The 27,775-nt window shown below is 34.5% G+C and overlaps 6 protein-coding genes across 10 annotated transcripts; 5 read left to right on the plus strand and 1 right to left on the minus strand.

Annotated features, from left to right (window-relative positions):
* The first annotated feature begins 613 nt into the window (after positions 1-613).
* Positions 614-5,747, plus strand: LOC111286722 (uncharacterized protein At2g24330-like). The gene is made up of 6 exons (XM_022876878.2): positions 614-1,131; positions 1,279-1,546; positions 1,741-1,885; positions 3,785-3,894; positions 4,542-4,965; positions 5,143-5,747. The coding sequence occupies exons 2-6, from the start codon at positions 1,292-1,294 to the stop codon at positions 5,385-5,387; spliced, it is 1,179 nt and encodes a 392-aa protein (XP_022732613.1). The 5' UTR covers positions 614-1,131; positions 1,279-1,291; the 3' UTR covers positions 5,388-5,747.
* A 787-nt stretch (positions 5,748-6,534) lies between these two features.
* Positions 6,535-11,564, plus strand: LOC111286723 (cell division control protein 2 homolog). Of its 4 annotated transcripts, none has more exons than XR_016343020.1 (9): positions 6,539-6,755; positions 7,058-7,094; positions 7,186-7,370; positions 7,915-8,035; positions 8,243-8,416; positions 8,944-10,357; positions 10,568-10,655; positions 10,741-10,794; positions 11,292-11,564. XR_016343020.1 is itself a non-coding variant. In XM_022876879.2 (9 exons), exons 2-9 carry the CDS (start codon positions 7,086-7,088, stop codon positions 11,379-11,381), a joined length of 885 nt encoding a protein of 294 aa, XP_022732614.1. In that variant the 5' UTR covers positions 6,552-6,755; positions 7,058-7,085; the 3' UTR covers positions 11,382-11,564. The 4 variants fall into 4 exon arrangements, 3 of the variants coding, with proteins under 3 accessions (XP_089618764.1, XP_022732614.1, XP_089618765.1); XM_022876879.2 differs by having other exon boundaries at positions 6,552-6,755; positions 8,944-9,107; XM_089762638.1 differs by lacking the exons at positions 10,568-10,655; positions 10,741-10,794 and having other exon boundaries at positions 6,535-6,755; positions 7,888-8,035; positions 8,944-9,107.
* Positions 11,565-12,836: 1,272 nt separating this feature from the next.
* On the plus strand, positions 12,837-15,546 carry LOC111285830 (Ras guanine nucleotide exchange factor K). Its single transcript, XM_022875449.2, has 3 exons — positions 12,837-14,456; positions 14,652-14,952; positions 15,075-15,546. The coding sequence occupies exons 1-3, from the start codon at positions 13,524-13,526 to the stop codon at positions 15,209-15,211; spliced, it is 1,371 nt and encodes a 456-aa protein (XP_022731184.1). The 5' UTR covers positions 12,837-13,523; the 3' UTR covers positions 15,212-15,546.
* A 990-nt stretch (positions 15,547-16,536) lies between these two features.
* On the minus strand, positions 16,537-19,343 carry LOC111285126 (sequence-specific DNA binding transcription factor). 2 transcript variants are annotated; one of them, XM_022874384.2, is made up of 3 exons: positions 19,151-19,343; positions 18,307-18,825; positions 16,537-17,235 (listed from the first exon to the last, which is right to left on the minus strand). In XM_022874384.2, exons 2-3 carry the CDS (start codon positions 18,776-18,778, stop codon positions 16,790-16,792), a joined length of 918 nt encoding a protein of 305 aa, XP_022730119.2. In that variant the 5' UTR covers positions 18,779-18,825; positions 19,151-19,343; the 3' UTR covers positions 16,537-16,789. The 2 variants fall into 2 exon arrangements, with proteins under 2 accessions (XP_022730119.2, XP_022730118.2); XM_022874383.2 differs by having other exon boundaries at positions 18,307-18,833; positions 19,151-19,307.
* Positions 19,344-20,478: 1,135 nt separating this feature from the next.
* LOC111286390 (gamma-glutamylcyclotransferase 2-1) lies at positions 20,479-23,351 on the plus strand. Its single transcript, XM_022876316.2, has 9 exons — positions 20,479-20,724; positions 21,493-21,614; positions 21,727-21,803; positions 22,035-22,091; positions 22,260-22,316; positions 22,414-22,454; positions 22,573-22,644; positions 22,737-22,816; positions 22,949-23,351. The coding sequence occupies exons 2-9, from the start codon at positions 21,506-21,508 to the stop codon at positions 23,131-23,133; spliced, it is 678 nt and encodes a 225-aa protein (XP_022732051.2). The 5' UTR covers positions 20,479-20,724; positions 21,493-21,505; the 3' UTR covers positions 23,134-23,351.
* A 1,162-nt stretch (positions 23,352-24,513) lies between these two features.
* On the plus strand, positions 24,514-27,531 carry PBA1 (N-terminal nucleophile aminohydrolases (Ntn hydrolases) superfamily protein). Its single transcript, XM_022875677.2, has 8 exons — positions 24,514-24,726; positions 24,835-24,911; positions 25,065-25,120; positions 25,590-25,662; positions 26,084-26,195; positions 26,821-26,894; positions 27,050-27,124; positions 27,216-27,531. The coding sequence occupies exons 1-8, from the start codon at positions 24,618-24,620 to the stop codon at positions 27,345-27,347; spliced, it is 708 nt and encodes a 235-aa protein (XP_022731412.2). The 5' UTR covers positions 24,514-24,617; the 3' UTR covers positions 27,348-27,531.
* Positions 27,532-27,775: the final 244 nt, after the last annotated feature.

Here is a 27,775-nt window from a genome sequence, read left to right on the forward strand (position 1 = left end):
GATAATAATATTTAATTAATAAATAAATATCAACACTTAAAATAAATATATAAAAAATTAACTTAAAAAAAATTAACAATTTTTATTTAATTTACTTCATTAATAAATATATTAATAATATCTCTTAATATATAAACTACCATGTATTTAACTCTTGTAAACATACAGGTCCACATCTCACGCCAAAATCCCAACAAACCTATAAAAATAGACACTTGTTATCTCTAACTTTTTGTAATTCTTTTAATATAGATAATAAAAATATAAATATTTTTTTCATACTTTTTTTAATGTTGCTAAAATAAAAAAATCAAATAAAAACTAAAAAATACACTTGTCGTCCCTCGGGATTTTTTTTCATCCATAGTATAGATGGTAATTCTATAGTTACCAGAAATAGCAACATGGATCAACAAATACGTAACATCTATCCACAAAGACCATATTGATGGTCAGAGAAAAAAAAAGAAAAAAATAAATAAAAAGAGTAAAGATAATAAAAAAAAAAAATGAATTAAAGAGTTATTTTAAATAAAACTGTTACTATTTTATTAAAAATAAATTATGTTTGTAATTTTATTTCTCCCTTAATTCTTTAACATGTTTTTAACTAACCAAACATATTCTTAATATTCCTCTTCGATTCCACTTTCCAAACCGTGCTACCTGATTCCTATTTATTTTCTATTTTATTTCAATAATTATTCCATTCCTCTCTTATTGATTTTAGTGAACCGAACGTGCTGTAGATGTGGATAGAAACGAGAGAGAGAGAGAGAAATAACATATGTATATGCAGAATTAAAATTAATAGAAGGAAAGGAAAGAGAGAGAAGAGAAATACTAAAATAAATTGGAAGTAGAAGACGGTTGATTGCTTGGGAGGAAGAGTCTAGGTTTCGTGAAGGACGCTCTGGAATCCGCGTTTATCCCACGGAGCTGATTCGTTGTTTTCAAAAAGAAAAAACCATAATTGCTTTTCTTCATCATCGATCAAATAAGAAGAAGGGAGTGGGAGGAGGAAGAGGAAGAGGAAGAGGAAGAGGAAGAGGAAGATCAGATCTGCAACTTTGATTTCAATTATAGATATTATACTACATGTATATCTGATAATAAAAAATACTAGCAGAGGTGAGTTTCCATGTATTTTTTCCTTATTTCCAGTTCCTAATTGTTGAATCGAAAGTGAAATGATTCTGCAACTTCTGTCAACTTAGAACTATGTTTGGGCATTACGTTTTACGTGTTTTTGAGATGATTTGATTTGTGTTTGAATAGGCAATTGTGAGCGATGTTGGAGGACAAAGCGATTCCTGGCGATGAAACCAAAGAATCCAGTCCGCCTCTGCCGGTGGTCAAGAAGAAAGGCAAGGGACTCCTCTCCCGCATCTGGAATGCAATCTTTAGGATTCACGGGGACGATTTCGAGAAGAGACTTCAACACATTTCCAAGGAAGAGGCCGTTGTTCTTGCCCGAATTAAAAGAAGATCCCAGACCTGGAGGAGAATGATTAGGCATCTCATTGTCTTTTCTGTCATTTTGGAGGTACCAGCCCTTAACCTCATAACTCTATCTCTGTGCCTATCTGCAACTCATTGCTCTAGGTCTCTCATACAATAGCAGCAGCAGTAGTAGTATTATTCTTGAAAATGAGAAAAATTACTTCCAATAACTTTCTACCTTTTCAAACAAACTCTCTTTTGGATGAGCCCTCGTGAGGATTTCTTGTCAATTTACAGGTTGTTGCAGTTGCTTATGCCATCATGACTACAAGATCCGTGGAGTTGAATTGGAAGACGAGGGCATTTCGAGCTTTGCCAATGTTCCTTTTGCCTGCTTTTTGCTCTGTTGCTTATTCTGCATTTGTACGCATCACAAGGATGTGTAAGTAACTCAGTTCAATATCTTACACAAGTTTCATGTTGTTGTGTAAGTCACTCAGCTCAATATCTTACAAAGTTACATATTGTTGTTAAAGGTCTAGACTAGTTTTGTCTATATCTTGTTGTTGTTTATGCCATTAACTGTAGTAGCTGTTGATATTTACAACTTGGGTGAATCCTGGTAATAGAAATTTGTGAGCATGCAGTTACTAGTGCACAAAATTAGAAAATACAAGGATTACCCCCCCCCCCCCCACCCAAAAGAAACTCAAGGACACGGAAACTTGCTGATTTCTTCCATATCATAGCTGATATGATATTGTGAATTAAGTTTTTGTTGGTTAGATTATAATATTGTCTAGAATAGTCCTCAGGTTTTTTTGCATAAATATATTCACCTAGTCTAGAGAAGTTCTAACCTTGAAGATAGTTGCATGAAATATCCTTGTGATTTCTCTTACTAGAAAGTTGGCTATTTATTTTACTGTTTTCATGCTTGACTTGTGGATGTTGGAAATGGCTTCAATTTTTGTGTATAGAAATCATAACTTATTTTTTATCTATTATATGTGTATCCAAAGTTTGTTATGATGTTAATTGATATATGAGGCTTGGCTTTTTGGATGTTTTATATTATGGAATGGTGAGGAATATTGAGTTAAAAATCCTATGATTGTTGGTATGAAGTGTATGTCTAAACTAGAAATTGCTGATTCAACTACAGATATAACTTGAGGAACCTAAAATTGAAAATTATATGATTGATCCGGTTAGCGGTTTGAAACCAGAAGACAAGATGTTCATTGGTTGAAATACTTTTTTAGCTTGTATAGAACAATCTAATTGGATGGGTGTTTTCTATCCCTTTTGTAGCTGGTGATTTCCTTTCTTTATCCGCGTGTCTTATACTTATTTTCTCTCCATCTCCCACTCTTCCAAGATTTTCCAGACCAAATTTCGTGCTTCTCCTTCAGCCTTTTGTTTGTTTGTTATTATTATTAAAAAGAGAAAAGGCCAAAACAAAGGAAATTATATAAAGCAAGAACATTATTACAATGTTGAGCAATTAGTTTAGAAAGTCTTAATATATAAACTATTCTACCTTTCTGAGCTGACAACTCAAATCAGTACATTCCAACTGTGGCAGAACAGCAACCATACAAAATACTCAGAAAGAAGCCTAAATCTAGTCTTGAAAGACCTATTTTCCTATTAATATAAGTTTTATTTTGTGGTTTTGTATGCACTTCCAAGGTAAAACACTGAGCTTAATTGTTTCTTATATAATTTCTTAGTATGGATTTTAATGGGTTGGAGTTCGGCTGTTCCAGTCTGTTATCTTTACTCTATTTCCCCTGTTTGTACACCAATAATTTTTTATTTGATTAATTTATATACCTAAGATTTGATTCCAGAATCTTCTTAGCGCACTTCCATGTAATTTTTGTCATGAATTTCTAGGCTTCATTTATTGTTGTAGCATTGTCTACGCTATTGTTTGAGAAAGCAATCCATCATTGTTGTATCTCTATTTTGATGATCAAGGTCTCAAACATACTCTCTTTAGGTAGTTGGACAGTTCTTAATTCTGTTGCCTATCTTGTCATGTTAGGCAAAGCTCTCTCTGATTCTAATGTGAACAGCATAAGTGGCATTCCATAGTTATTCTTATTACCATTCAAAATACTGTTTCCATCTTTTACATATTTCTTTGTACCATGATTGTATTTTCGTAGTTTTGTACCTTTGAGGTTAAGCTGCAAAGCTTTTTTAAGGATAAGTGATAACCATAGTAAACTGTATTACCATGATATATTATGATTTTGATATATCAAGGTTCAACGGTTTGATGGTTTTTTAATTATGGGCAATCTTGTTAATTTGCGATTTTATCTTATAGGTGATCATAGGGACCAGAAAACTCTAGAAAGACTACGTGCTGAAAGGCAAGCAAAAATTGATGAACTCAAGGAGAAGACAAATTATTACACTACACAACAGCTTATTCAGGTAATTATAGAAAACCAGCAATTGGTTTCATCAAATGTCCTTTAAGTCCTGTGCCTGAATTCTACTTGAACTTTCTTATGTTATTCATGCCATGAAAGGGAAAGCATGAGTTATGAACCTCCCTGATATATATTGTTGCAACAAGTATTTACCTCTTTTTTTATTTTTTTTTTCCTAGTAGTGTATGCCACCTTTTGGATAGTTAGAAGAAGAGTTATTTAACTGTGGAAAGGTATTAGTTAGAGCCTCATTTTATTTTGAATAATTAGGAAAGGAAACTATTGATGGCATTGCTTGCAGGAGCGCTTTGACTTTGAGATAATTTATTGCATTTGTGCAATTCACAGTAAATTGCAGGAAGGTATAAATACTTTAACCAATTATCTTGAAAAAGTTGCCACCAAAGTAAACTATAGGCAAAAGCCTGTTTTAAAGAATCTCATGTTATCAAATAGAATGTAAAGCAATAAATAAAGATTTCTCCTTTTCTTATTTTCTAAAGCTGAAATGAAGACAATGGGAAAATTTGGGTTTCTACTTTTTTTTGTTCTTTTGAGTTTGTTTGGCTTATGAGCTGGTACTGGAGTATTTTTTTAAATGTGTGATATCATAAGCAAATCAAACTTATTTAAAGCACTTTGATGCAGAGATATGATCCTGATCCTGCAGCAAAAGCTGCCGCTGCAACTGTCCTGGCATCTAAATTGGGTGCAGATTCAGGTTTGAAAGTCCATGTTGGAGATGAATCTGGCCTTAATGTGCCAGTGGAGAAGAGCAATGATGTTGAGGTACTGCCATCAAGTGGACTAAGAAAAAGAAAGCAATTGCATACTGGATCCAGTAGTACAGGAAGCACTCCATTGCTCCATTCTGATGAAGAAACACCTCATTCTGCAGGGAATGAGGGTCCTCGAGCTTCTGAGTATGATCAACTAGTTGTTGATCATTACTATCCACAGGGTCCTTCCACACATGATGGGGGATGGCTTGCTCGAATTGCTGCCTTACTTGTGGGTGAAGATCCAACACAGTCATATGCACTCATATGTGGCAACTGCCATATGCACAATGGTTAGTGGAATTTACTTTTGCGGTTATAGTATCAACTCAAGAATATCTTAGTGGAATTTACTTTTGCTGTAAACCCTTAATTCAACACAAGTTCACACATGTACACTGCAGACTTCTAAGTGTTATTGCAGAAGAATATTAAACTTCTAACCGTTTTTGTTTTTGTGTGTTCTTCAGGACTTGCCAGGAAGGAGGATTTCCCATACATAACTTATTACTGCCCACACTGCCGCGCCCTGAATAGGCCAAACCAATCGGAAGAGCATGTTTCTGGTTCTAGCCTCCCTAGTATGAACCCCTTGGAATCAGAAGGAATTGGTGATGCAATAAAAAATTCCGGTGGTAGCATGAGTGAGGGTGTTCGGACAAGCAACAGCCCTGTGAGATCTGGTTCTGAGATTGAGGAAGTGACTGAAAACTAGTGTAAGGGGATCTAGTTGGCTACGATGCATATCCACATGGAGCAATGAAATTGAGTGAGATGTTCTGTTTTGTCAAGAGATGGTTCTTGTTGGGCTTTGATCTCATTTGTAGCCTGTAGGTATAAGGAACGCTTGATCTCTGAATTTGCTGATGCTTTTGGTTGTGTGGCTAAAAAATTATTGAGATAGCTTACTGGGATCTTGTGATTATACATACATACGTAGATGTAGATCACTTTCCATCATGGAAAAGGTGTTCCTGTACCATTTTTCCTCTCGTTCTTCTTTTTGGGCTATAAAGTGAAAATACTTGTGGAACTTCCAAAAGTTGATGAAAATTTTCGTTGTGCTTGTAACAAATTTATATTTAATTATAAACACACATGAAGTGTTGCGATGAAAATTATTCCGGTGAATAGGATAATTATAGAAAATTATCCCTGATAGGCAGCCAATTACCCTTTCCACGGGGATAATTTTCAGTTTTTTTTAAGGTTGAAATATTAAAAGAAATGTTGACATGCAGTTGCTCTTGATAATTTTTTAATTCTATACAAATATATGAAATGGACTCACTTGAAAAAGAAAAAAATTCGCATAAGTTTGTGGGTTGTTTATTAAGATTTTTGGATATATGAAAAAATTTGTAAAATTATTCATTAGCGAGTTGTTTATTTTACCATATAAGCAATTTAATTAATTAATTCAATCAATTTAATAGATTGGTTGAATTAAAATACTTAAAATTTATATTTAATGTACTGTTACATATCATTTTATAGATTATAGATATTATTAATGATTTAGATGATATATTTCATTAATTTTTTATATATTAGATAATATTTATTTATTAATGAGATAATATAATTTATTTCATTAATGGTATATAAATTCATAAATTAAAAATATATCAAATATAAATTTAAATATTTATTATATTTTAAATATATTATTTATTATTAAATTTGTATATTAAATATAATAAACGTTTAACAAATAAATACATTTGATTTGATGGTAAAAACATCAATAAAATTCTAAATTGATACGGATTTTTATCATTACAAAATATTTTAAAATAATAAAAATACTCAAAACTGATCAAATCCGATTTTATCAATTTAAAACCGGATTTATACTGATTCTCAGTTTAATCGAACAGTCCGATACGATTCTGAGTGATATTTTGGGCAACGAAGTTGGAGGCGAGAAGTCAAAATGGGTCCCGGTTTTAGGGTTCATGTTGACCAACAACAATTCTGACTCTAATACTTAAATAGAAATAGAAATAGAAACAGAATTAGAAATTAGAAATAGAAGTAGTCTCTCCTCGACTGAAGGAATCAAGTCCATTAGTCAATTGAGGTTCTCGCTTCTCTCATTGCATTTTCCTTTTACGTTTGCTTTGTTTGGATGGATTGATATTCACTTGCTTGCTTCATTCTTCAATTCGGCTTACTGCACCTTCCTCTAGCCGCAATTCCTTGCCCCAAAGCTTTTCTAGCTTTAGAATGATTGCAGATTAATCGGATTTTCTTTTCTTTTCTGCTTAGATTTCATGTTTGAGATGAGTTAACTGTTTTCTTTTACCTCTTAGTTTTAGCTTATTTCTTTCTTTCTTAAACTTTGATTTTGATTTTGATTCTTCTCTTCTGCTGGAGCTGCAGATCCAGCATTTGGTGTGCGCTGGACAACATGGACCAGGTTAGTGTCACTCGAATTTAACTCTTTATTTTGCCTCATTTATCTCTGCCGCTGCGCTCCATATGCTTTTTTTTCCCCCTCAATTTTCCAGTACGAGAAAGTTGAGAAGATTGGTGAAGGCACTTATGGTGTTGTTTATAAGGCTCGTGACCGCATCACCAATGAAACAATTGCTTTGAAGAAGATCCGCTTGGAGCAGGAAGACGAGGGTGTACCTAGCACTGCTATTAGAGAAATCTCTCTTTTGAAAGAAATGCAACATGGAAATATCGTTAGGTATGCACTGTACTGCACTACTCGATTGCCCATTACCTATTATTACATTTGCTATCTCACCCTTATTCACTAGTTTGAAAGCATTTTGCTTTCTGCTTGTGCTACTCCTTATTCACTACATGTTTACCTCATGCATTTTTTGAGACAACAGGATTCATTCTAGCTATTGATGCTTATCATGCCTGCCAAATATTTTCAAGTTTTTGAATGCAGCTCCTCTTGCTTTAATATAAGATGAAGTGTGAATCAGTTATTGAAAACTTATATAATGTATTCAGTGAAAGGAAGGGTAAAAGGAAAAAAAAGACAAAACCATGCTTTTTTGGAAGTGGAAAGAGCTGATGGTATCGCTCTATTTCTTTGAGGAAGGAATTCAACATAGGTTGGTTAAGCCTGTGAATTGGCTATTTTAGATCTGACAGTTTTGAAACCGAGGTCTATTATGATCATATTTTAGACGATGTGCTAACTTCTTCTTTTCTTTTGTATACATTGACTGTTACTGTTTGTCAGGCAGCTTCTCTGATTCATCTTCGGGTGATAGGTTGCAGGATGTAGTGCACAGTGAGAGGCGTTTATATTTGGTTTTTGAATATCTGGACTTGGATTTGAAGAAGCACATGGATTCATGTCCAGAATTTGGGAAAGATCCACGAATGATAAAAGTGAGTGATCAGAGTTTTCTTCTGTTTGAAGGTTTATATGCACAAAACTTACCTCTCTGTTTGGAGTTTAACAGGTTTAAAATGTCACACCCTATTTTCAAAGACTTCATATAATGGTTACTGTAGGTTTTTTGTTGTTTATAGTAGAGATGATTTACAAATATTTTCTGAAGTGTGAGGAATTGTAGTTCTTTGATTGTCTCGCAGACATTCCTTTATCAAATTCTCCGTGGCATTGCTTATTGCCATTCTCATAGGGTTCTTCATCGAGATCTGAAACCACAAAATTTGCTGATAGATCGTAGTACCAATGCACTAAAGCTTGCTGATTTTGGGCTAGCCCGAGCATTTGGTATTCCTGTCAGAACATTTACACATGAGGTATAAAAAATACCAAGTTTGAGGTTTTTGGCTGTTCACTTGTCTTACTGATGATTGATTATTCCTGTATTTTGCTTGGCATTTATAGTTGATATCAATGTCTCGAAAGTAATATTACATCTTCTTCTTATACAAGCAATAACAATTACAAGTTGGAAAAAGAAATTTAAAGTCGCTGGAAAAACTTCTTGGCTTTGCCGCATTTCTGCAGGACAAAACCATTTTGTTTCTATTTACTAACAAGAAAATTCAAATGCTTGGAATAGGAAAAGATAGAGTCTGAGCAACTACAATTTGTTGGTTGCATCAAATAATTTCCCTTATGTTACATTCAGGATTTCCATTGCTTTGGTATCTCTAATGCAGTTTTAGATCCCTTTAGAGCATTGGGTGAGTTGGTTTCTAGTTTGATATGTCATAAATGTTTTAGGAAAATAGAGCCTGGCTAATTACCTGCATGCTTAATATTTTCGGTGCAAAAGCATTCTGATACTAGCCTGGCTTCTAAAAACAGTTGTTATCTCTAGGTGGTTACCCTGTGGTACAGAGCACCAGAAATACTGCTTGGATCCTGCCATTACTCTACCCCAGTTGATGTGTGGTCAGTGGGCTGTATATTTGCTGAGATGGTGAACCAGCGACCGTTGTTTCCTGGGGATTCTGAGATTGATGAACTGTTCAAGATCTTCAGGTATTGTTGTACTCTCCTTACTACAAAGTTGTTGCCTTCATTTTATTTTGGTTTCCCTCTTGGAAGTTGTAATGTTATTATTTTTATCTGCTTATAGTATTATTTTATTGTTCTTTTTGGCGTTTACCTTCAGTTTGCTCTGATTAATCTTGGAAGGAAGATTTCATTATGTTATTAAAATGTTAACTCAAAAATGGTCATAGGTCATTGTTTGATTATATATATGCAGGGAGTGGGGTTGTTGTTAAACCTAAATGTGTAAATAAGTTTATATGGTGGCTAGTCAATTTTTGGTTTAAACAGACACAAACATTTTCTTTTTTTAGACAAGTAGTTGAATTCTGTTACCTAAAGAAGCAGCAGAGCTGCTACAAGAATGCATCAGTTCTTACAAGCATTCTTAATCAAACATAGCAGAATTAAGCCCCCTATCATTGCAAAGCTTTAGATTTACAGAATCAATAACAATGTTTCTGTGCCTATATAACCACTTACAAACAACTACTTTGATTTGATCCAGCAGCCTAGCATCAGTCTCCTCAACATGGCTGTAATATCTTTTCTTCCTTTCTCTCCACATTAAGTAAATAAATGCATTTCATGCAATGCTTAAAATGATGGTGATTAAGGCTCTCCCCTTGAGCTTGCAAATAGCCCACTGCAGCTCCTCCTTCCAATCCTCCACCCTTTTGTTAATCTTACGAAGATCAAGTACTTTTCGCCCTAAGGATTTGGAGTAACCACAGCCAAAGAAGAGATGGTCTCTGTATTCCTTCTCCTGATGACAGAATAAACAGTTATGAGTTATCCTCCACTGCCATTCCCCAAGAAACAAGACTATATTTGGTGGGATTCCTTTTGAGCACAGCCATCCAAGTGATCACAGAATGGGAATATGAAACTGAAACCAGATCAGTCTGTGCCAAGCCACTTTCTCTTTCTTTGGTCTGATGTAGTTCCATACAGCAGCAATTGAATAACCTGCACCAAAGAAAGGCCAAATTGCAGTGTCATTACTCTGCTTAATGAACTGTTAACCACCTGTCTAAATTGCATTAACTTCTTCCAGCTCCAACTGTTCCCTTGTTGAATAGGAATCTGCCAAACATTCCTACCTTTCAAAACATAGGCTTTGATCCATGCAATCCATAGAGAACCTGCATTGATAAGAATAGGCCAGAGACTCTTTAAGAATTCATGCTTGGTTCCAAGACAACATCCTTGAGTCCCACGCCACGCCTCTGACTTCGGTAAGCAAATGGATTGCTACCTGATTTGATCCCCTTTAGCTGATCCTTCCTTCCCTTTCCACATGTATGTGCAAAGAAAATGGAGCTCTTTAGTTAATTGAGCATAAAAAATTGCCTTCTACATGTAGCTTGTAGGAAAATATCAGTGCAAATTTTCTCCCTAAAACTTGTGCATTCTCTTTAGACTGATATATTATTTTCTATATGAAGAATATTAGGTACTCCAAATGAGGATACATGGCCTGGAGTGACTTCACTGCCTGATTTTAAGTCTGCTTTTCCAAAGTGGCCGCGTAAGGTAGTGTTGTGTTTACGACATATGGTGGCTATATGTTCTATCATCTTAGATTAGAGGAATAAATTGATACATTTCTTACTTGCAGGATTTGGCAACTGTTGTTCCAAATCTTGATTCAGCTGGCATTGGCCTTCTTTCTGTAAGTATTTATTTGGCCTTCTTTTGTTTTTTGCTTCACCTGACTCTGTGACTACAAAGTAACAAAGTGGGATTTTTATAAGATAGAATACCTTTACTAGTTCTCATGAGTTGTGAGCCACATGGCAATTTTTTTCTTTTGCTAAGGTCAGAAATATTTAGTTGATTGTTGTGCTTTCTTCAGTATTAGTGTAGACATCAATGACTTTGGATTATTATCTTGTTTGTTTTTGTATATTGGTGATTCTATTAGTCCAATCTCACGGCAGCTTGAGATCATTTTCAAAGTGACTGATTTTAATAAATTTTAGAAACGTGGCTTCTTTAAAATTTCTCATTTAAAGCCAACCATTTTTTTGATATAGAGCAGTTTTTCTGAGCTTGAACATATCACCACTCCTGATGATCACCGAGGGATATTTTCATACACAGAAATTAAGAACATGTATTGCATCTCTGCTATTTTAACTGATGATACATTTCTCTATTATCTTTCAGAAAATGCTGTGCATGGATCCCAGCAAAAGAATTACAGCAAGAAGTGCTCTTGAGCATGAATACTTCGAGGATATTGGGTTTGTACCCTAATACCTCATACCCATATCCTGAGAAGTGTCTATATTAATGTGTCGCATTTTGTGGGTTTGATTGTGAGAAATATGTGTGGTCTATTATATTTTCTTTTGTTTTTCCCCATTGCAAATATTTTGTTTTCCTCTTTCAATTTGCATGGACCAAATTTATGTTAAATGGAACTGGTTTTTACAGTTATCCCGGACTTATGTAGCAATAGCATCTGATCATAGTATCTCTTTCCAATGCCTGACTTATGTTTGCCTCATAAGTGAGTGAATCAAATCACTCTTTTGCTATCTGTTTGGTTAGCTTTGCTTTTGGTAAAGCACATTTCGTGTATTCTCCTACACTACAGTCCTTTTGTAAAACAAAATACAAAAGGCATAAAAATAACAAAATGTAAAAAGATTAGAAAGATGAAGCTATGAGATTAGAACCTTGTTTCAACCCTTTAAAGGGAGAGATTCCTTGCGAAAGCATCTAACTCTTTTTGTGCAACTGACGCATTCCTTTCATTCTTGTTTCTCTTCTTATGGTTGTAACTTTTACTTGCTAACGAGAACAAGTATCTACGAGGGCTTGAAGGCAGGCATCAACTTATGCCAACGCAATTATTCTAACATTCCCACATTGGATCCTACATGTTTAGGTCAGATTGACGACAGATATGTCTTACTAACCCTTTGAGCAGCGGATTAGCACGGATTAATATAACGACCCGGTATCGTCAGGGCTTGATCCGCCTTAAGTTATTCCGCGTCCTATTAAGTAACGCCTTGTTTATTTATTTATTTGTTTTTTAATGTTCAAACTTTATCAGCTTTGATTATTGATATTTTAAATATTTTATAAAATTATATTTGAAAATTACCTCATTCAAAGTTTTTAGAAAGTATTTTTCTCATGTTTTAATTAGTAATATATTTAAAATAAAATGAAATTCCAGTTGAAAAAAATTGACCCTTAAAAAGTCAAATTATGACATTATGGGATGGAAAGAAAATTATATAATATGATGTTTCCAGGTCATACTTCAAACTTTGAATTTGAAGTAGGGCATATATTAAATTTGACAAGTTTTATATTTGCGATATATAAAATATTAAAAAATTATATATTTATATCATATGTTACATAAAAATTATATATTATAATTCGTATTAACATAATAAAATAAAATTTAAATTTTTTATTTCATTAAACTTACTTAAAATTTTAAATTATATTATTTTTATATTTTTATTTATATAAATTTTCTATTATATTTTCGTATAATATTTGAAGTTATCAGCTCTATCTACTATCCTACGCACTGCTTAATCTGCAGCAACAGATGGAATAACTAGCGAGTACATACAAATAGAAAATTAATGTATTTTAATCTTATTATTATTATTCATAGACAGATGGATGCATTAATGACACAAAATAGCATTGTGGGAAGGAATCAACCCAGGTGTCGAAGCTCCGTAACTATCTTTTCGGGAATTCACCCACCCTTTCACGTGCTGTATTATTTTTCAAATTCAGTTTTTCATTAACACAACAATCATCTTTTTGGAGTAGGAACCTGAAATTATATAGATATATTCAGCTTTTGGGCAGCTAATAAATTAAAAAAAAGAATATGGCATTCATGGGTAATAAGGCACAGCAAAAGCTTGAGCGAGTAGCAAATTAAGTGCCTTTATTCTTCCTTCCATGAGTGGCCAAAGAAACTCACGGGCCAAATTAAACTTTGCCATTGCCCTTTGCCTTTTTTTTTTCTTTCCCTGATTTGCAAACACTTAAGTTTGTTTCCCTGCAACTGCCAAATATTTATGTATGATACTGTTTCTGTGAGATAAATTCCCAACCAACAAACTACGGTTCCCAAAGTCGCAATCGCAAACCATCCTTCCTTCTATATTAAACAATTAGTTGCTTTCTTCGTAACCAAAAAAGCTTCCCTGCATCACAGACTCCTTAAGCCATCCCTTGCGGACACAGTTGCTAGCTCCTATTTATATATACATCACACATTGATTGATACTTATAACAGTAGTTGTCTTGAGTTAATTAAAGACAGCCTCATACCCCATTTTCTCTCCCACTAACTATACATAATTTCCAAGGAGTAAATATAAAAAAACCACCGGTAAACTCAACCCAACAATGGAGCCCTCCACCAACTGTGGGGACGTCACGATGAATTGCTCCATATCTGATGTTGGCCATGGCGATGAGACTAATTATTTTAACTCTCCGTTGCTACTCCAACCATCATATGCTCGGTCAAAGTCCTTGCTCTGCGATGAATTGCGCAGCTTCAGAATAAGCCTCAGGTGGTGTGCACTGGATCACTCGTCCTGCAAAGGCAAATTTATATCCTATTTCATGTTTGTTTTCCTTACCGTTTTTGTCCCTCTCATAAGCTCCCTCTCGGTCTCGCTCCAAGTACCATCTTCCGCATTAACAACTGACACCACTGGCTTCAACCTTCTGGTTCAGTTTCCTGAGTCAGGCTTGGCTTTCTTGGGCTTTTTAACCTTATGCTGCTTCTTCAGAAGATATGGGTTGAGACAACTCTTGTTTCTTGACGCCCTACAACAAGATACCACCTTTGTGAGACGTGGATACACGCGGGAGCTGGACAAGGCGTTTCGCCACCTGGCATTCATACTTCTACCCTCTTTCTTTGTTGAAGTTGCGCATAAGATCATATTCTTCTCCACCGTGAAGATATCGTTGCCTTATGTTAGCTCGGGCTTCCCATTGAACTCCATCGCGTTTGTGTTGGTGTTGTGGTCATGGGTTTATAGGACAGGTGTTTTTCTGCTTGTCTGCGTGCTGTTTCGGTTGACTTGTGAGCTACAGATACTGAGGCTTCAAGGGCTCCACAAGATGTTCGATGGATGTGGGTCTGACGCTGGGGACATATTTCAGGAACATGTCAGGATCAGGAAACAGTTATCTGTTACGAGTCATAGGTATCGCTTCTTTATTATTGCGTCTTTGGTTGTCATCACTGTCAGCCAGTTCGTGGCTTTGTTAATGGTTTTGGCCTCAAAATCAGACAAGAATTTTTTCAATTCTGGTGATCTCCTGGTAAGTAGTTAATTTTGCACTACCTTCTGTTCGCCACTTTATAATTATTGATTAAGGGACAATTCACATATATACGGTCTTATATATTAATCATAGACGACCCAATCAGCATGCAGTTGTGCATTTTTTGACAACTTAATTAGTTTGATTTAATTTGTTACTGATGAATTACTATATACATATGGGGTGGTGCAGGTTTGTTCAGCCGTTCAGCTGAGTGGTTTCTTCTTGTGCTTGTTGGGTGCGGCAAGAATCACACATAGAGCCCAAGGAATGGCATCGGTAGCCACCAGATGGCATATGAACATGACATGCGCAACGGCAGGAGTAGAGCAGGGGAAAGTAGTTCTCCATAACCGAGACGCCGATGTTGCCCTGGATCCTCACTCATCTCAATCAAAATTCAATGAAAGCGACACCGACGACTCATCAGATATATTCATCAGCATTTCCACACAACATCCAACATCAAACTACCAAGCTAGGCAAGCTTTAGGTCGGTTAATTTCATGGATATATTTATATCTCTTAATATATCTGCTGCATTAATTAATTAATGATAATTCCTAAAATATATTATATCATACTGATAGGGTTTTTGGTTTTTGGATGATGCAGTGTCATATTTGCAGCATAACAACCGGGGGATCACGCTGTTTGGATATGCTCTGGATCGTGGATTGCTTCACACTCTCTTTGCATTTGAGTTCTCTTTGGTGATGTGGATTCTCAGCAAGGTTGTTGTTTTGTCTTAGAAACCAACACCATGCTCGTTATAAATGCGGAATCATGGATTGATCCATCCCTCACAGTTGAAGGGAGAACGTCGGAACATCACAACTCTTTTTTTTTAATCCTTAATCGTGTCAACAAATAAATGTAAATATTTGTTACACAAAAGGACTTCATGACCCAATGGATAAGGCGGTGGTTTACGGAAGCCAGAGATTCATTCTCGGTCAGTGGAGTCAGCTGATTCCCAGAAATTCATTCTGGGCCAGTGGAGTCAGCTGATTGCTGTATCTCTTATATTGATATGGTTTTTTATTCTCATCAGGTGCCCTTTGAAATGGGCCTAAATATTAATGGACTCAAGGCTGGCATGTCAAAATCGATTATGTTATAACTTATGAGCAATGACCCACTCAAATTCAATAGTCATCCATACTTTGTTAGAGCCTAAAATAATACTATTGACAATTATAAGAAAAAAAATGCAGTTCCCCTCAATGGATAGAGCATGAATAAAAAATCAGACCGGAGGTTGACTGGGTGGGTTGCCGGTTTCCTATTCAACGGACTGATTCTCTTCAAAAGATATTTAAGTATTAAATAGGTGATTTTAACGTTGAATAAGGATTAAATATAGTAAATACTTCAAAAAATATATATATTTAACTTAATGATTTAGTATTTAATTATAAGTATCAAAATCGAATCAAATGGTCAATCGAATTGTTTAAATAGGTGATTAAATATTAGAAATAGTCCAATTTTAGTATAGAATCGGTTGGACTGTTTGAATAGATGATTCAATGCTAGACACGGTCTAATTCTAGTATTGAATCGTTTTACAATTGAAGAACCATTTGAAGTCATTGGTTTAATTAAAAATTGATAAATCAAACAGTTTTTATTAACTTGAGCAAGTTTAATATATACTTATAAAATGATCTTAAAATCATAATTAATTTAGCTATCAATAAAATTTATTAGTTATTTTTTCGTTTAATAAAAAATAACTTATTTTAAATTTTAATAACTAAAAAATTAAAGATAAAATTACAAAATACAACCTTACAAGAACATAACTTTATTACTTATCACATTATTAATTAATTTATCTAAAATATTTGTATTTTAAAATATTTTATCTAAAGTAATTTATCTAAAATATATTTTCTCACATACCCAAATGACATTGGTTGAATATGTGACCCATCGACCCATTACTTTGTTCGGTTCAATTTGAATCTAATCCAATTTTGATAACTATGTATTTAATATAGAATTATAAAACTAAGAGTTTATAAATTTAAGTCTTGAGACTTGCATTTTTTAATAATTAAATAATAAAAGAAAAACTAAAACCGGTTCAATTACCGGTTCTTGACGGATTCATCAAAAATCCAGTTTAATTACACCTATCGACTGGACAGATCACCAGTTCCCGGTCAATCGGACAATCTGTCTGATCAACCGGTCCGATTGGATCTTTTAGGAGACAGAGAGATGCCCACACAGTCTTTTCCAAAGTTTCTGAAGATTGCACCCTAAATAGAAAGTAGAAAGGCACTTTACATAAATGTCTTTAGCATTAATCACTGATATTCCTAGACAAGTTCTGAAAACTGGTTGAGAGTGCTTAAAATGTCTCCGAGGCATCCAATAAGCAAGTCACCTTGACGTCTTATAAAATCTGTTCGGGAGTCATCAACATTCTTCACATTAGCAGCCCTGTGGTCATTAAAATTTTCCTCAACTACAGCGTGGATCTGCTCTGCATTCTCGCCAAGTCTTGCCACCATACTTTGCTCCTCATCTTTCATGCTAAACATATGGTTTATGTCCATGTAGCATTTTTCAGGATTTTCTTCTGCCTCAGTTCTCCAACTTCTTTCTTCTGCTTCGCTTCTCTGAAGCTTTTCTTCAGAAGGGCTTTCCTGAGGTTGTTCTGCCAGGTGAATTTCCTTAAGCTTTTCCACCGCGCATCGTTTGTGTGACTTTGCTTCAGCAGGGCTTCTCAAAGGAATTAACTTTCTTTTTTGCTTCCTGGGCCCTGATAAGACCAAATAACAAAAGTGCAACATGATACAAGATCAATATCAAAGGTTCCCGCAAACTATCCAGTTCTTATTCCTACATCAGCACAAGCCCATTTCATTGGAAAGCTGTCATGGTTGGCTACAGAAAATATCATGAAGATGACAAAAGGCAGACAAATGCCATTTAAGACGTTCCCAGTATCAAATGCAAAACATAACAATGCTAGGCTAATGGGACAATCTGACAATAGCTTGAACAATTTGATTTTGAAAAGCTGAATTATTCATGTTTATGAATACCCACCACAAATTCACTCATGTACAAAGATATATTCTATTTCCTAAATCAGTGCTCGTGAATAAACAGATAAAATGACAAGAATAAATGCAAAGGAGAAGCATGGAAAACATATCACTGATATCACCTATATTCAGAGAAAATATATGGAAACATAGTAACTTTGATAGGTTTCACCGGACAAACAACACAATTTGTATACCAACTTCAGTTGAAAGTAGAAAATGGAGAATGTTGTAAAGTAGGAGTAATATAATTAAAAGTTCTACATCAAGATTAGCCTCCGAAGTTTTTTGCAGTGAAAATACCTCAGGTCAGTTAGACAATTTACCACCAGTAAAAATAAAGTTAAAAAAAAAAAATTCACTGAGAGGACTCCTCCCTGAACACCCAAAAATTAAAGAGTGGTTTCATGCATGAACAATAATTCAACTGTCTAAGACTAAGAAGAGAGCTTTTAATGGAAAAACTAATCTTATTTGTGGTTGATGCAGTTCAAAACACCAAAAACTGCAAAGCATTTCCTTCCAGTAAGTACCACCAACCATGCAATGAATGAGATAGATACCAACACAACATTTTTCAGTGGAGTACTACGCAGAAAAATATAAGTATCTAAAGAAGAGCAGAAAATCCCATCAGTATAGCAATCCAAGTGTGACCTCCACCAGTGTAAAAATTGGACTAGCAGGCAAGCAAATCTAGGCAACCAAACTGGAACTTGCATACATTCAAGGAACATAAATGAACTAAAAGAGCATGTTTGTACAGTGAAGATAAACCGTACCAAGGTCTGCAATTATTCCAAGCTTATCATCCTGAGCTTCTGGATCACTATCTCGGTCAGTACCTGATTTGTCCTCCAGCAGTCTAACAACATCGTTGATGGCTTTAAACAGATCTTCCTCGAAATTTTCTGGAAGCTCGTATTGTTTTCTCCTTTGACCATCCAAAGACCAGTATGAATCACGTAGTCCTGACTCTGACTCCCAACGCTTGATCTTCTTGTAGTCATGAAGCAATAAGTTCCACTTCCTGCGGCACTGATTTGACGACTGTGGAACACCCAAAGCATTGCAATTTTCCACTATAATTTTCCATTTCTGAAAGGAAGACAAAGCATTTGAACAATCGGCCTCGGTAGCAGCAATCTCATTGACAAGAATGAGTAGATGGTGGGCAGCCCAGTATGGAGATGCCAGGGAACGTGTTCTTCGAATGCCTGAAAGGCGTGATGGGTTGTCATCTTCATGCTCCATTCTATGCTTTTCAGCTCTCTACAAATTTTCAGTCTTTATTTTTCCCCCTGGTTTACTGGATAATTAGAAAACAAAAATAAAAAAAAATAAAAAAACCTCTAAAATTGACATTTTGTAAAATCAATTAGATAACCCATTCAATTTGAGCTACATGCAGCAGTAGCACCAAATTTGAAACTCTAGCTTGAAAAAGAAACAAATTTAAGGCATCAACGCCCCTAAATTCAGGCTGATTTTTTTTTGAATTAAAAACTCAGGGGCAGATTTATAGACTAATGAAATGAGGAAAAAGTTACACGCTAACCCTAAAACAGGAAACCCAAAAAAAAAGAAAAAAGAAAAGCAGAAGCTAAAACAGATTTAAACAAATACCTGGATATACAGCCGTTTGCGAATGGAACCGGTAGGTGATGAGGTGAAGAGAGGCCAAAGTTTTTGGTCAAATTTACGTAGCCGAGTACCAAAGAGGCTGACACCCATTCTTCATTTCTTCTTTGGCTTTCGCCTTGCCGTTTTTCCCGATTCCGGTGATTGGAACAGACATTGAGGCTCCGTTTATTTGGTCAACTTTTTCTTTTTAATTAATTTAGTATATTACTTATTATAACATATAATTACATTTTTAACGTAATAATTTTTAATCTCTAGGACATGAAAAAATAAAAAAGAGAAAGAAATATATGTGTAGGGATTCAAATTCTTAAGATTAATATTGTGAATGATTTATGAATTATATTAAAATATTTAAAGTTAAATTAAATTTTAAAATATTTAATATAATATTTAAATTATAAATTTATTAAATAAAATAATACTTATTTTTAATATTTTAATTTTAAAAATATTATGTAATTCATAAATAATTTTTTAAATAGATATTAATTAATAAATTTATAATTATGATATTATTAAAAAATTAAAATAAAAATATAATATTAAATATTTTATTATAATTAAAAATTATTTGTGATATTATCTCAAATTATTATAATAAATTTTGTTATCACTAGTGGTCAGTGAAAAGAGGAACGTTCCTGCTCTCGCCTGTAATACATGCGACAGTAGCAACACATTTATCAAGTGTTAATATAATAAATACAAATTCAAATTCCTTGGGCTCGAGGTAAGTTGTGTTGTAGGCCTGCCTGCCTGCCTACCTTTGAGGCTTTGAATTGACCAAAGTGAACATAATGCAGAACAGCCATATTCAAGTCCGAACCAATAGACTTGGGTAATTCGGTGTGTCCTCACAGACTTAATTAAGTGGGTGGTAGTGTCCAGATTCAATGAATCTAAAGTCCAAAGTACGTGTGGATTGGTTGCCAACAACTTCCAAACTGGCAGCTGCTGTTGTTTCACTTTGCAGCAAACGGCAAACGGCAGTTATGCTACAGTTTTCCTTAAAACTCGGTAGAATCTTTAACAATCTTAATTTGGACGCAATTTGGACGCGGTAAACTATACTGCCCACTTGTCCAGGTTCAATGAATCAAAAAACCGAAACAGGTCCTTATTGGGAATTTGGCTCTTGATTTGATTATTTCTAACATTAATTCACGCGTAGAATATTGAATGACTTAGATTGAGATTAAAAATTAAATAATAATACTGATTTTGGCATAGGTGATTTGATTAGTTGAGGCCTGGATGGGTTGGGTTTAGTATCTATAAATAGTGTGGTGGAGCAACCCTCCTCCTTCGAGCTCTTCTTCCTCTTCATTTTGGAAACGAAACAAAGACCAGAATCAGAAACGCCGGCAGAGGGAAAGAAAGGGAGGAGGGAGACACAGACGCAACACACGAGAGAATTTTAATCTCAAAACCAAAGCCTTTGTTTCTCTATTTCTCTCCTGACGTTGCCTGCTTGCCGCCGCTGTCCTCGTATACTATTTCAGATCAACGAAACGCTTTCTCTGTTTCATATCTATCAATCCATTTATCTTATCGTAAGTCCTCTCCCTCTTTTACTTCTTCAATATGACATTCTCAAATATCAACCATCGTTTTTTTTTTTTACTTCCTCTCAGAAATCAGAATGTATTCCTGCATTCTTTCCTTTTTTTTTTTTTCTTAACAAAATAATTACATTTATCAGCCATTCACAAGGAAACAACGGCTGTTATTCGTTTAGAAGGAAAACAACAAACACAACGTTGGTTCTAATTTTCATCTTATCTGCGGCTGCTTAATTCTCCTTTTTTTTTTTCTTTTTAAAATATTTAATTTTCTTGCTTTCACCCTGCCTTGGTAGATTAGATAGGTTCAATTATGTTTGTCTCAATTTTCCTTGGACTCTGACTATGGACGAGTTTTATGGCTATAGATGAATCCTGCTATCAAGTAGGATGTGATTGAATTGAAACCAACAACTTACATCTTTTCTCCTTCTGCAAATGTTTACATGACGCTTGAGTCTTGTGTCATGATGGGGGCAACCGGGGCCTGCACTGTAATTGCAGCTTGCTTACATTTGTTTGGTTTCTTGGGTTTGGATGAGCATGACAATGACAGCAGAAAATCATGTTCGACCAAGGCTTGATCTCTTTGCTGTTAAATTGAGCTAATCGGAACACATTGCCTTCCCACAACTTGTATAAAAAACCATTTCATAATAAATGGTTTCTTGTCATTGTTTGTCATGTTGTGATGCATTTTCTTGTTTTCATCTCATTGTCTATAATGAAAAATTAACGTTGTCAACTTCATTTTCTCAGGAACTTTACGACTATGGTTTTCTGGGTTTTTGGTTATGGTTCACTGGTCTGGAACCCTGGGTTCGAGTATGATGAGAAAGTCATAGGCTTCATCAAGGATTACAGGCGTGTTTTTGACCTTGGTAAGTATTTTATCAATATACAACAAAATTATCTGGTTGTCTTTTTATTTTTTATTTTTTTGCAGTATTTATTGTTTTACTGCTCATTTATCTTGTTTATTCCACATGACAGCATGCATTGATCACAGAGGTACACCTGAAAATCCTGCAAGGACTTGCACCTTGGAGCATATTGAAGGAGCCGTTTGTGTACGTGGCGGTTCACAGTAACTCTTTCATGTTATATATCTACCAGTTATCAAGTTTGTGCCTTCAATTGTTTCTAATTTACTATCATCTCTTGCTACTTATTAGAGGCAGTCATAGAGCAAGAGATCTGATACTGGTTTTGTGTTGTTGATCATTATTGCTAATTATTCTTAGTCTTGTTAAGAGCTGCATGTTTTCTTTGTTTGGTAACTCTATAAATATTTCTTTCAGTGGGGTGCTGCTTATTGTGTTCGGGGAAGTCCTGAAAAGGAAAGAGCGGCAATGGAGGTATCTTGCTTCACACTTCACTGTGTTGTATTGTTGTTTATGGTTCTATGTTATAGACGGAAAATTCTACTGGCACTTAACAGGCCTCATTTTTAGGTATTATTTCTCAACTAGTTTGTGTATTTCTTAGAAACAAAAGTGATGTTTTTATTTCCTTTCAATTTTTAGTACTTGGAGCGGAGAGAATGCGAATATGATCAAAAGACCCTTGTGGACTTTTTCAAGGTATAAGATTGAGATTTCTATTTCACTAGTGCTTGGACTTGATTTTCTTGTCTTGCTTATCTCTTTAGGTTTGTTTTTTTCCCATTTTTTCATTCAGGAAGCAGATCCCATGCAGCCTGCTCTAAGTGGTGTTATAGTGTAAGTTACCCTGCTTTTTAAGTTCTCATCATGTTGTTTTTCCTATTGTAATAGGTGGATGCAAAAGCAGCAGTCATTATGTGCATAATTTTCTGAATAGAAATGTTTCTTCATGCAGTTTCACATCTACTCCAGACAAAGTTTCAAACAAGTATTACCTGGGGCCTGCTCCATTGGAGGAAATGGCTATGTAATATTCTGATCCTTCCATTTTTACCTTAACTTTTTGATGAAAGTTTTTGCTTTGAGCTTCATTGTTACATATGCTTGTTACCTTTTCAGGCAAATTGCAACTGCTGTTGGACCCTGTGGAAACAATAGAGATTATCTTTTCCTGCTGGAGAAGGCCATGTTCGATATAGGTGAGTCTTTTTGTCATTTTTCTTTTTCTCTTCAAACTACTCATGAGTGCATCATAACTGTATGCACACACACATATAGAGAACAATATGTTGAATGAGTAAATGAAAAAGATTTGGGATTTTTGTAAACAGGTCATGAGGATAACATGGTTATAGAGCTGGCAAATGAAGTGAGGAAGGTTCTTGGAACATTGGGGAAAGGAAATTCCAAGGAGAAGACGGTAGTAGGGTTTCCTCTCAAACCACTCACATCCCAGACTCACATCCCATCAATTCAATTGCGTTTGCTTCCTGAAGCTGTTGCAATCGATTCCTAGCTTCTCCATCAACTCTCAACAAGCGTCCGAAGGCTAGTAACTAGAAGGCCGAACCTTTGTAACCCAATTATAAGTCTTGCTTAACCTAGTAGAGAACAGTATTACCATTTTTTATCCGGCATTTTTATTCATTTAGCTTTATCGTGGACGCGAGAATGGATGTAACAGTTAAAATGGCGTTAATTTCAGTTTCTAACCAAGAAAAGAATGTTTCTTTATGTTAAGATGCATTTTGACCTCATTGAATCTTTCATTGGCAATGACACGGATAAATTCAAAAGAAAATTGTTATTCAATAGTTTTCAACTGTTCAAGGACATGTTGCTTGAAGGAAGCATATGCTGCTATATGTATGGTAATGGTAATTGGTTGAATTATTGGAAACAAAATTTGCACTCCTCCTCCTCCAGGCTCTTAGACCTAGTATTTTTATTTGTGTGATGAATATGTGCAGTGGCCAAGGTATAAGAATTAAGAAATGTTCTTACAATTCAGAATTATACTATTTTAATTTATTATGATGAGAAGTAAGGTTTCTCCCACAGTCTACTCTCAAAAAGAAAATAAAAAATACTCTTTTCATTTTAGAATATTTGTTATTTATTGATTTTCACAGAATTTATTTTGTTATTTTAATATATTTAATATTAAATTTTAATTTTTTTTAAAAATTAAAGTTTCATAATTTTTAATATAAAAAAATTATAAAAAATAATTATAAAATATTAATAAGTAAATATTTTAAATGTTAAAAAATGAAAATAAAACATAAATTTTGAATATCTGAAAAAAAAGAACAAAAAAAAAAAAAAAACAGAGAGAGTACTATAATACTGTTTTTTTTTTTGGTAAAAATTAAATAATTAAATAATAGTAGTTTTTAAAAGAAAAAATTTTACCAGCATTCCTAATTTTATATTTTTCTAGATTAGATAAAAATCTATTACTGCATCTTAATTTATGTTCTTTTATTTTATTTTGGTCTTATAGGAACGGTTTAGAATTTAATTTTAGGTATATATTATTTATTTATATATATATTTAATAATCATGTGTGCTCTAAAGAGTTTTTTTTTTTTTTTGGAAAATTTAATTTATTTTAATTCTTACTCTATTTATTTAATTCATTTGAAGAAAACTTTAAATCATTTCCAACTCTAATTTACATGAATTTTATCCCTTATGTATGCCATAAGTTAACAATAAAAAGTATTTATATTTTTGAAAAAATAAAAAGTATTTATTTACGTATGTGTAGATGTATTTATATACGTAGCTGTATATAAAAGAAGAACTAAAAATAAAAAAGTAAAAAGGACTTGAGAAACAAGTCAGTTGAGAAGAGTATAAAGCAAAAGTATCTGCGCTTCTCTTTCTCCTGTGTTAAGGTCTTAAAATAATTTGAAGCCGAGCCGAGCAGAGAAGAGTTTAGATTAGGATTTAGGGTTTCTGGGAAGGCACGGCTAAAGGCAAATAAAGAACAAATGAATCTGAATATGAACTTGGACGGCCCTCACTCCATGGGCACAACCATCATCGGAGTCACATTCAACGGAGGCGTCGTCCTAGGCGCCGACTCTCGCACCAGTACTGGTATTCTATTCTTCTATCTCTCTCTCTTTACTTTTATTATTATTATTATTATTAGGGATTTGAATTTCTTAAATAATGTTTTGTTTTTTGGGTCAATTGATTGATTAGGGATGTATGTGGCTAACCGGGCATCTGACAAAATTACACAGCTCACTGATAACGTCTACGTTTGCCGCTCTGGATCCGTAATTCTTACTTTTCTTTCAACTCACCTCCCTATATTATAGTACAACTATATTTGGCTGAAATTTCTCCTTTTTTTCTTAATTGGCATCCACAAAAAAGAATTGTTTCTATATTTTTAGATATGATGATTAAAAAGATTGTCATGTTTGCAGGCTGCTGATTCACAGATTGTTTCCGATTATGTCCGCTATTTCCTTCACCAACATACGTCAGTTCTTTCTTATACTTTGCTTCTCTTTTTAATTTTGCTGTTTTGATCTTCCAATTGAAGTTGGTTCCCATCAAGAGACTTTTGGATTGTCCTTTATTGTATTATACTTATTCTAATGCTATTTGGAGCCTGGGTGCTAAAATTTTAAGAGTCTATTAAATGTTTTGGTCATGGATGAATTCTCTTATATATTGTACTCATTCGCCTAGTTGCAATTCCTAAACCAAGTTTTCAAATCCTCCTTACACAATGACCTTGCTATTGCTTCCAAGTTGTATATTCCTCCATACTAATTTTGCACTCTCTATCTACATATTGCTTTCATCTTTTTCTGTTATATTTACATCATCACTGATTCTTGGGTTATTATTCTATCTGCAGTTCTTATCGCTACTCTTCATGAGATTGCATTTTCAAAGTTCTACTATGAGATCGTTTAATAGCTTTTTTCCTCCTGCATGAACAGGATACAACTTGGACAACCTGCAACTGTCAAAGTTGCTGCAAACCTTATCAGGCTTCTATCCTACAATAACAAGGTTTGAGCTTACCATTTAGAAAGCTTGCCCAACTCTTTTGCCAATCTTCATCCTTTTTCCCTTCTATTTATCCCTTCTCTTTTCTTTTTTCAAGTTTTGCACGGTAGATTTAGTCTGTTTATACATCCCCGCCCTATGGTACTGATTTTATGTAAAACTTGATACTTAAATCTTCATCCCTTCAGTTTGTGAGGAATTCATCATCATTTTCTTCCTTTATAGTAAAGTGTTTCTGGTTACAAACCATTTATTTTGGAAATTGGAATGCATTGTGATTAGCATTTATACATCAAAATTATACTTTAGTTTTGCTGCAATTATCTGTGTGATTTATATTTCTAGGAGCAAATGATGATCTTTTATCTTTTTTCCTATAATTCATGTTTATGTACTTGACTCAATTTTATTTTCTTGTGAGCAGAACATGCTTGAGACTGGCCTTATTGTTGGCGGGTGGGATAAGTATGAAGGTGGTAAAATTTATGGAATTCCTCTTGGTGGAACTCTGGTTGAGCAGCCTTTTGCTATTGGAGGTATGATATTCTTTTCATCTTTTTGTCTTAAGCATCCTTTCCCTCCAATTCCAGGAATTAGGCTTGATGTCTTATTCATCTCTTCTGGTTTTATGTTAGTTTACATTTCTTTTTGACTTGTTCTTCAGGATGATATATTAAATGCTGGCTAGCATCATTGAGTGTTTTAGACTTATGGTGCATACATTTACAGACATGCATGTGCTTATGAATAGATAACATTTGTATAGTCTTGTTTAGCCAGAGGTTTCCCTACCCACTTATCTGCTTATTGCTCAGACTGTTGATTGCCCTCTTTCTTGCCTTTATTCGTTCTGAGAAATTTGTTACCAAAGAAGGTTCAATGCAGTCATGTGACCTTGAGAGTTTTCTCCCATAACTTGAAATCAGTGAGTCAGTGGCAAAATATGTGAAGTCTTCTCCATAATTAGTTAACTGATGAAATTAGACTTAACTATTCTTTTTCCTTATCTGTCATTTCTCAAAGTCCTAGATCACCTAGTTTTTACCATTGACAACCTAAAATATTAGGAGTTTGGTTTAAAATATTATGGGGTTCACTAGCAAGTGCTGCAGTACTTTTGCAGAAAAAGGGTTATGATTTGGTTTGATGTACATTGCACAGGATCTGGCTCCAGTTACCTATATGGGTTTTTTGATCAGGCATGGAAGGAAGGAATGACAAAGGATGAAGCTGAGGTACATTTGTTTTAGTTTAGCTTGACAAAGTCAAAATTTTCCATGTTTTCTTTTATTCTTTAACAACTTTTATGGATATAATTATTTTGCGAAAGTACTGATTGGTTGGTTGACCATAGCTTTCCTGTTAATAGTTTTATGGAATTTCATTGCAGCAATTAGTGGTTAAGGCAGTTTCCCTTGCTATTGCTCGCGATGGTGCTAGTGGTGGTGTTGTTCGCACTGTCATTGTAAGATATTTTACACTTTTAAATGAATGGTTCTTGCATGTGTAGTCTAAGTTCTGTGTACAGCATCTAACCTATGTATTTTCCATTGCAGATCAACTCTGAAGGAGTGACAAGGAACTTCTACCCTGGTGACAAACTTCCACTATGGCATGAGGAATTGGAGCCACAGAATTCATTATTGGATATACTGAACGCTACTAGTCCTGAGCCCATGAATATTTAATCAAGGGGACTTACCTTTTAGGTGGCTTTAAGCTGCACTAGGCTTGTTCTCACTTAAGACTTTTTTAAAAAAAAATTTCTTTTAAAGCAGATTTTTTTGTTTAGTTGAGTTAAAAGCAACGATGCATCTGTGGCTTGAGTGGAATTCAGTTTTATTGAAATGGCACTAAAACCATATTTGTTCATGATTTTATGTTTGGATGTTATGCATGCTATCCTCTATTTAGCTGATGTGCTTAAAGATGTCATGGAATGGTTGTGGTGTTGATGCCCACTTGAGTTGTTGCAATGATAATGATCATCGGGAAGAGTACATTGGCTATAGGGGCATGAATTTGGGGGAAAATAAGAGATGGGATGAATGCATTACTGCATTGCATTTGTGAGTGTGTAAGGTCTAATTGTGGAGTGGTAAGAAGCGGAGAGCCC

Source organism: Durio zibethinus, chromosome 6, assembly GCF_047325235.1.
Source record: "Durio zibethinus cultivar Kanyao isolate XHJ-2024 chromosome 6, ASM4732523v1, whole genome shotgun sequence".
Classification (NCBI taxonomy): Eukaryota; Viridiplantae; Streptophyta; class Magnoliopsida; order Malvales; family Malvaceae; genus Durio; species Durio zibethinus.